At 38.8% G+C, this 9,501-nt stretch overlaps 1 protein-coding gene across 5 annotated transcripts in view; it reads left to right on the top strand.

The window, feature by feature from the left end:
• Window positions 1-4,580: 4,580 nt before the first annotated feature.
• dhx57 (DEAH (Asp-Glu-Ala-Asp/His) box polypeptide 57) overlaps window positions 4,581-9,501 on the top strand; it is a 14,505-nt gene continuing 9,584 nt past the window's right edge. Inside the window, exons 1-5 of one of the 5 annotated variants that reach the window (XM_016473819.1) lie at window positions 4,581-4,699; window positions 4,982-5,406; window positions 5,557-5,766; window positions 7,085-7,971; window positions 8,081-8,283. In XM_016473819.1, coding sequence (XP_016329305.1) covers window positions 5,009-5,406; window positions 5,557-5,766; window positions 7,085-7,971; window positions 8,081-8,283 — 1,698 coding nt within the window. In that variant the 5' untranslated portion in view covers window positions 4,581-4,699; window positions 4,982-5,008. Of the gene's footprint in view, window positions 4,709-4,913; window positions 5,407-5,556; window positions 5,767-7,084; window positions 7,972-8,080; window positions 8,284-9,501 lie in introns of all 5 variants that reach the window. The other 4 variants (XM_016473817.1, XM_016473821.1, XM_016473818.1 and 1 more) reach the window with 4 other exon arrangements.

Raw genomic sequence — 9,501 nt, 5'->3', positions numbered from 1 at the left:
GAAGCTGGTTTCTTTTTAGGTGTTTTTGGAGAAAATGGTGCAGGTCAGGCTTTGTGAAGGCTCTTATCTGGACACTGGCTTCAGCTGAAGAACGAACATAGCAATGAGAGTGAACCCTTGCGTAATCATTATTTATTCTGGAAGCAATCACAAGCAAAAAGAAACACGCTGGGAGAAATTATAGAAAATCAGCCAAACAGTTTAGCGTCAAGAGACTTCTCGTCCTCTGCATCTTCCCCGGGGTCATTTTTTCCAGTGATTTGTTTCGCCAGTGCCACAGTTCAGAGCGCAGACTCGAGCCCAAACTTCACCCTCCTCAGTGGCAAACGCATGCATCTCAACCATAACAATCGCCTCCTGGAGGCTTTGTGTGTCTCTTCCTTCCCATGGACACAGGACCAGACTCCTTACGAAAGCCAGACTTCCACTCTTTCCCCAACTACAAAGATTTCATTTTTGGATCAGTTGATTCAGAGATTTCTGATCCTTATAGTGCACGAGAAAACAAAGTGCAGGAAAATAGGAGTGTCTGCCAATTCAGGCCATGGGACTTCCTCTTTCTTTAACAGTCCACAACAGTGGCGACCAATAGTATCTCATAATTGGCTGAGAAAATGAGCCTTTTAAAAATAATAAAGGTCATTTCCACACGCACACACCCAACTACGCACAAATTTCCAGTCAATTCTGGACTTCACAATTACACAATGGTTCATAACATCATAGCTTTGATGAATTAAAGAACACACTGGAAAAATATACTGTTGAGTTACTTGATGTCTACTTAAAAGTGGTAGTTCACCACTCAAAGAAGATTTTCTCATCATTTACTCACCTTCATACTGTTTCTTATGAGGAATATTTTTCAAATCCAAATTTAAAATAGGACATTTTCAAACTTTAAATCTTATATTTCTTAAAATGAGTACTGCAAATATCAAAAATAAATAACACAGCAGATTCAAAGTTTTGAAGCTTTCAGTTGCTCTTATTGTTTAAACATCCGGACACACTGGCTCAACCAATAGCATGAGTTTGGGGGTGGGCCTATCTGTTTGTTGCACAATGTCAGACACACCGTATGCAAAAAAATATGTTAAACAAAATGGATAACGTCCTGGCAGAACATGACCAGTACATTTTCGGTATAGATTTACAGACATTTTCTTCAACCTAAAAAACAATGCAATGCATAATTCAAAATACGGGTAAAACACCTATGAAAAAAACAATACAGGCAATTCCTTCATGTTAATGCATACACTGGGCTGTATTTTTACTGAGTTTGTTCTTAGAGAGTTTCTTAGAGTGTTTGCAGGAAACCCGTTTGACAACAGTCCTCATTCTTCTGAGAAGGTCAGAATACCTCAGAATACTCAGAAAGGTCAAATGACTCTAAACTTGTAGGACTGAAAAGACTTCATTTTTGTGAACTCAACAACCTCTCCTCTCTGACTGAGCTTTTACTAAGCTGTCCATCTATTGTAATTGGACCATTACAAATAGTGCAGTCAGCTGGAGCGATGTTAGCGGTGTTTGTCAGCATGTTGAGACACTGATAACTAGCTTAAGCAAGATGCTGAATTCCCTGTGCTCATTTGCAATGCAGTGTAATGGGTTTGGGTTTATATAGAGCGCTGTACCTTGCTCCACTTGTCCTTAACATCTGCCCTGTTCTACCAGAGTTCAGAACACTCTGACAGATGACTGAATGTGGCGGTGAAAGAATGGCTGCAATCACGTATATAATTGTTAATAGTTCCTTTGCTAGCAGCCCAGTAGCTAGTAGTCCAGCCGAAATGCTTTATATAGATTTCAGCCAAAATCTAATTTGAGCTGTTTTCTATTACAGACTGAACCCATGGAGAAGGCCAGAGGAATATTTGAAAGTGTTTGCATAATGCACTAACAATGCCCTCACCAATATATTGTCTTTGATGTGGTGATGGCAGCTAAGAACAAAAACAAATGCTAGATTTAACCGGCATTGTAAACAATGCATTTTATTATAGTTGATGTGTTTACCATTCATTATTTTGGAGGCTCTTGAAAGCATGAAAAGGACTAATACTTGTTGCTGTCACAGCTCAGTATAGTCACTAGTGAAGGGTTTGGGACTGTGTGTGTTCTTGTGGAGCCATTAGCCAATCATCATCACCAGCATTATGTTATTTACTTGTGGCTCCAATAAGAGTCACATGTGGTTTAGCTGATTGGCAGATTTAAAATCGTGTGCTTCTGTGGTCCAGCTAGCCAGCTGCCATTGAGATGAATGGGATGTTAACGGATAGCTTTCTACAGGTATGACCTTGATGCCTACTTGCCAGTTGCATAGATTTATTGCAAACAAAGTGACCTCATCAGCTTACAGCAATGAATTTGATAAGGTCAATGCTTTTCTCTTTTGATTTACAGCAACCCTGAGAACAGCAATGCACTTTCCTCAAGTAAGTAAACAGCGAAGTTTCACTTGGTTCTGTTTGAATAGTAATGCCACTACTACACAACTTTTAAAAACTGAACAGATTTTAAAACGCTAGGAATCAGACACTTGCCAGCTTTGTTAATGGTTACAGAGAAACACTGGGCATCACACACAAAATGACTGAGAATCACACACTACCAGACTTTATGAACACAACAGATTCATGCAGAAGCATGCAACTGGTTGCTAGAATACACATGAAAAATTAAAACAACGTGTTCTAAAATCGGCTCAAAATATCAAACATGTTTTATATCTGGATGAAATCACAGTCTGAAGCTAAAAAAAAAATCACCTGAAATCGTAAAAAAAAAAAAAGTCTGAGCCCTCCATACACTAAGCAATTTTCTACAAACACTGTCAACTCCAACTGGCCAAAACCTGCAGACTGGCTCTGACTAGCATCAACTCATATCCAGACTGTAAATTGGGGCAAAAACCTGGGCAAAAGTCATGAAGTGTATTCCAACCTTAAATCACATGCAAAAACAACTAAATACTAACATTCATGTTTACAAAGTTTATGCTCCAATGCAATTTCTCTCCATTTTAAGTAAACGTGACCTTCTTTTTGTCAACAAAATGTGTTTAAATTAGCAGGACTTTGACATGAACAAGAGTGACTTTTGTTACAGTCAACATCTCTCAGCTGCGTGAACACATGGTAACAGCCAATCAGGATGGAGGGCCTTGATCCTCTTCTGTGTGACCCTACCATCTCCACCCCCTAGATGTGGATCCAACCCCGCCCCCTGGATCTTTGTTCTGCAGTGAGGGGCTAATGAAATTGATCTAGAAAAATCTAAAGTCAGTGCATGAACTCAGCCTGGCTGTTATATTCGGGCTCCTCTGGTCAGCTAGCTCCCCCATCTGTCCACATGAAGGATTAACTTTAGGCCTTGTTCATCTCCAAAATTGTTCCCATCCTTTCCACTCACAAATCATTTGAGACCATAATCTTCAGTGCAGTCAGACTGAAGATTAATTTATTCAGGGTTCACCTCCTCTAGGACACTAATCTAATCTTGTATGAAAAAAGACCCTGTCAGTTCCTCAGTTCCCCTATTTGTGCCGTACTCTATGCAAACCTGGGTTGCTTAGATTAATGCACCTTAAATTTGAGCATGATATACCTTGTTTTTAAAGTATAAAATCTAAGCAGAATTAATGTAAGTTACTATAACTTTAGTTTGTTTTCAAAACAGAACTTGGCATGACAGAATTTGGTATGTTAGGAAGCTGTCAGTGACAAAGTCTGTCCAGTAACTATCAAAAACAACTCTAAAAATGATTTTCGTACATACAACATCAGTTTTGAAGCTGTCAGAATCATTTTGTTATGTAGTTTGTTATGTAGCCTATATGTGTTCCACTGATGTGTTACAGCCTTAACACTAGGCCTACTTCTTGTAAGGTTCACGTTTTTCAGTTTGATTTGGACTATCTCTAAATAAAGAATAGAAAAACACTATGGGAAGAAAATAATCTTTAATAGGTCTGCTTAAGTTATACTGCTTGGGTTTTCTCTTTTTTTTTCACGTGAAGTACAAAAAGGTATCTGGACATTTTCACTTTTAACGGATGATGCTCAGAAAGAGTTCAGAGAACAGAAAACAAAACACCCAAAATACTCAGAAATGACTAATGACTTGTTGGACCGAAAAGGCTTCATTTTTTGTGAACTCAGCAACCTCTCCTCTGTGAGAGCTTGTTCTAAGCTGTCTATCTAGTGTAATTGGACCATTACAAATAGTGCAGTCAGATGGAGCGATGTTAGTGTTGGGACACTGAAAATGAGCATTTAAGCAAAACACTGAATTCCCTGTGCTAATTTGTTATGTCGTATCATTATTTTTATAGACTACTGAACCTATTTATTGATGTTTTATTGTTGTGTGCTGATTTATTATGATGTCCTTTTTGAAACGGGACTTAACATGATACCGCTTAAAGCTAGTTTCAATAGTATTTTTTATTTAAAAAACGCAAACAAAATAAAATTTGAATATAAAACTAAAACTGTTCGCCATAGAGCTTTTATTTTGTTCCACACAGGACTTTTATTTTGAAAATATCTATCATGTTTCCTGTTAAAACTCTGTTGCTTGCTGCAGGTTACAATCTGAATTTCCACACCGACGCAAAAGTGGCTGTAACTGTACAGCGAGAGATTCGCGAAACTTCATATTCACTTGAATGTCGGCTCGATGATCGGTATGATTTGTGAGTTGGCTTTCATTGCCAAATAACATTTATTTTTTCTTAACTGTCAACTCGCAACATATAGCATACGTACAGTATGTATAATACGTCCTAAATCATGTCTGGTTACTGTTTCCATATTTAAATGGTTAATTTATACTTATAATCAAATAAAATGCCATTAGTAAATATAAATAAACAAATATATATGAAATGATTGTATTAGCTTGTTTGCAGATGCAATTAATGATGTTCAGGACAAGTGTATTTACACAGGTATGACTTAATTGAAAGGAAATACACTAAAAGAGAGCTGAACTAATGAGTGGAAGGAGGAGAAGCACACCCAATCGGGGTGGAGGACGGTTCAATAAACCCAGAGGTAAAGGTGGAGGAGGAGGAGGAGGAGGAAGCAGGAAAGCTGCTAGTGGAGATTGGGATGATGGAGATGATTTCAGCCTGGATTTGGGTCCCAGTCAGTCATTCAAGCCTCCCTCATCTAGAGGTTCAAGAGGTGTCCGTGGGGCTCGTGGAGGAACCGGCAGAGGAAGATCTCAGGCACTGCCCAGAAAACATGACGAGGAGGAGAAGAGATCCAGATTTAGACCCGAGCAAGTGCAACTACCCCTGCAGAAGATACACATGACGTCAGCGAACAAACTACAGGTCAAAGAACTGCTGTGGGAACTTCAGAGCCAGGAGTATCAGACGCCAAATAGGTGAACTTGACTTTGTTTCTACACTACATTTTCCCCCATTCATTTTCTCCATAGGGTTTTTTAACCTCTTAACCCCTGTGTTGCACTCTAAGCAGTTGTTGGTTGGTTTAGTGTTCGTTCAGTGTGTAATAATTTAATATTGTCACGTAGCGGCTCTGACTATGAAGGTGGTGAGGAGGAAGAGGACGAGGAAGAGGAGTGTGATGAGCTGGACCGTCGTGAGGAAGGTCAGTTCTGGCAAACCCATGATGATGGAGTAGAACGTGCCGAGAGTGACGTCTGGATGGAGGACTCGGTCGAGGAGAAGCACACAAAGCCAGAGCCGGTGATCTCCCTGTTTGCTCTGGGCACTCTTTGCAGGTACACTTTGGCTAAAACGGGCATCACTACTTATATTTCAAGAATATTGTAGTGGTTAAAAATATCCTGTTAAATTTACAATAAAAATACAACAGCTGTGGTTTAAAGAAATCCACCCAAAAAATGTGGTGGCATTGTTTCAGGTATTATAGGATGGCCTGTTGGTGCCTATATATTTTACCACTTATAACTGTATACTATATTTAATTATGTAATGTTGATAAATCACTGTACTTGAACTACCAAAATTGGATTTTTACCCTAAAATGTACTGGTACTTACCATAATAATGCAGGTGCTGCATACGATGAATCCAGGTTTATTGTAAGTGGCTTGTTTATAAAGAATCGTCAATGCACATGTTTAGACTGTGCATAGGGTCATACACAAAACACAAAAAACACCATCATGGTAACACACGACACTTCAGTAATGCAATAAACATTCACTAAATAATGAAATGTAACACAAAACATCTGAATGTAAATTAGTGATAACAAAAAACAGAAGCAAAGCTGTTTAAATAAAATCTAATCGTATGTGGTGTCACTAAGGGACCTCTTTTCCTGTTTTTCACCGTAAATTATATGGTAATTCATTAGCTTTTACTTGCAGTAACCATAAATTTGACAGTATTTTACAGTAAGATTACATATAATGCAATGTTAAGCCATTTACAGTTTTCTATCTTTTAGTTAATATCTGTAATGATTGATTATAACTGTAAAAATTAAATAACAGAAACTGTAGAAACAAAACACCCTAGTGTACGTTAATGAGAAGATAAAATTATTTATAAAAAATATAATTATATATGATGTGTCACGCACATGCAGGGACTTCTGGGAATGCCTTTTTACTGTTTTTTCATTGTAAATGATATGGTAATTCATAGTTTTTGCTTGCAATAACCATAAATTTCACAGTATTTTACATAAAAATGAAATATTTTTTCACTGTATGATTAATAATCGTATTTGTAAGTAATAAATAAATTAACAGAAAATATAACACAAAACTACCAAATGTACATTACTGATAACAAAAATAAGAAACATGATTATATTTTATATTTAAATACATTTAATTTTTAAAAAATGTTTTTTGCTGTTTTTCACCATAAAATAATTTGATAATTCAAAAAAGTTTTTACTTTTTTCTGTTTACAGTGTGTTATAGCGTAACGTTGCAGATAGTTTATGCCTGGATGGTAGACGAGGTGTACTTAGTGTACTTTTTAGCTTACTTTTATAAAGTACTGAATCCGTTTGTTCACTCAGTATACTGTATTAGTAACTCAGTGTTTCCCATGTTGCAGATATGGGTTTGACCGTGAGCGCTGTCGACAAGCTTTGGAGGCTGGAGAACAAAGTGGACGTGGTGAGGTTGGAGCGACATTAGAGCTCCTCCTATCCCAGATGTTCACAGAACGTTTTGGCTCCAGCGCCCTCGGACCCCAAACATCCGAGCTCCCTTCTCAAGAGGAATATGTAGCTTTGCGACAGGAAGAGGCCCTCGCTTTGACCGCAATCTACGGGGATCGCTTCTGTGAGCGCATCAGCAGTCGTGTTTGGACTATTCAGCTTGATTTGCTGTGGTTGGATGAAAGTCGGAACAAAATTTCAGACTCTTCGAATTGTAAAAAGCAGTCAGGATCCAATCAGGTTTGTAAGTTTTACCTGAAGGGGGCAGGTTGTAAGTTTGGAAACCGCTGCAAGTTCAAGCACCAAACTCGTGAATCGAGCTCTTCCAGAGATTTTTGTAAGGCAAGTCAACCAGGGTTTAGCAGCACAGATGCTCCCGTTTACCAGCTGGAGATTCGTTTCCAACCAGGTAGTTTATATCCTTTTCAAGCTCCGCTCGTGGCCTTCAGTAGCACCAATGAATCGCTCTCAGGCGCGGGACGCCTCAGTGTCACAGAGCACCTGTTCGATCAGTCACTCAGTGCTGCGCAGGAAGGAGAGCCGGTGGTCTACACCCTCGTTTCCTGTCTGGAGGAGGACGGACGTGCCAGAGAGCTGCTGTCTGCTGCTCATCACAAGTACAGTGCTCCGCCCCCTGTTCTGACTCCACCCACTGTCACTCCGGCCAGGAATCAGAGTAGCAGGAACACAGTAGCCAACAGCATTACAACTGATAAAGCAACTAGAGATCAATCAAACAACATCACCGAGAGCACAAACCACAGAGTGAGACAAAAGGAAGGTAAGGGATTGGGCGTCTCAAAACTCGTCGCTATTAAAACTATATTTGAATGAATAGTTCACCCAAAAATGAAAATTCCGTTTTCATTTACATTTGTGTGTTCGATCAGATGCGTCATACCTAAGACAGGATATTGATGATGAACAAGAAGATGGTGACGATGATGATAAAGAAGATGAGGAGGAATGTATCCCAGTGGAAAATGAGAGCTATGTTAACTTGAGGAAGAGGATGGTGAAGAAGAGCGAGATCAAAACTGAGCAGATACTGCAAGAGAACAAGAAGCTCTGCAGAGAGTTCAAGAGGAAACAGGTAACACACCTGATGCAGACCTGCCTTGCCCTCATGGGCTGGGATGTGTGTGTGACTGTTTTTGGTGTAGTATAGTATAAACATTTTCCTATCGTTTTCTTATTCTCGTATCATTTCAAACCTGTATGGAGTGCTGCAGTGATGATGTATTTTTGTTGGCCAAACTGTAAGTGAGCATCACCCTGGTTCTCTCGACAAAAACCCAGTAGGATTTTCATATGTTACTAACAAAAGATTCGTACACAATTATCTCCATCAAGACAATCTTCACAAATTAACACAACTTTGGAACCTAAATACAATCGGCAGAAGCGAAAAGCTAAAGTTAGGCTATAAATGGACTACACCACAGTCGCATGACTTCAATGTCACCCCCATCAAGCTTTCTTAATCTGTATTTAAAATATGCAAATGGGAAAGTCTGAGTTAATATAGTTTGCAAGAGCGTGGCAACCTCTGTAGTAGACTTGTGCCGGTATTCGGTAGTGCGATATATCACGGCGTGCAGCTCTAAGTTGTGTAAATGAACAGCCAAAACGCTAGAGCCCGACCGATATATCGTTTTGGCAATTTTATCGGCCAATATGAGCCTGTCGCAGATATATCGGTATCAGCAAATATGCCGCCGATTAGACTTGTGCCGGTATTCGGTAATGCGATATATTACGGTAATGAATATGCACGATATTGTTATACCTTCTAAATACCGTGAATAATTATATATTACAAGTTATTCAGAATTTTGAATGCATTTTAAGAATACTTTTCCCATCAACTGGTCAAAATGCACAACACTGCTGTATGCTGCGTGAAAGACGCGTGCGCACTGAGGTAAACAAGGACGAGAAGCACATGGCGGAACATGTGAGAGACGCTGTGGATGAAAGCGCACTTTCACTCTCTGACAGCAGATGGCGCTAAACTGCAGAAATAATAATAATTCATTTAAATGAAACCCTGTAAACAAAGCAGCTGCTCTACTTTCTGTTTCTGAATCGTGTTTAAATGATTTAAACAGCCATTCAGATTTGTGTATTTGCTATGATGTTCATCACAGTGCCAAATACTTAAATATTTAATACTTAATAGGCTATTTATTTTTAATCTTTTTTTACATTTTAATCTGGACTACAACATGCCCTAGATATTGTTTGAAAGTGTTTTGATTCTTTATTGTTCGGTCACACTTTACATTAGGGCTTCATTAGTTAACATTAG

Source organism: Sinocyclocheilus anshuiensis, unplaced genomic scaffold, assembly GCF_001515605.1.
Source record: "Sinocyclocheilus anshuiensis isolate Anshui unplaced genomic scaffold, SAMN03320099.WGS_v1.1 scaffold536, whole genome shotgun sequence".
Lineage (NCBI taxonomy): Eukaryota > Metazoa > Chordata > Actinopteri > Cypriniformes > Cyprinidae > Sinocyclocheilus > Sinocyclocheilus anshuiensis.
This window is presented reverse-complemented; position numbering and strand designations above follow the sequence as displayed.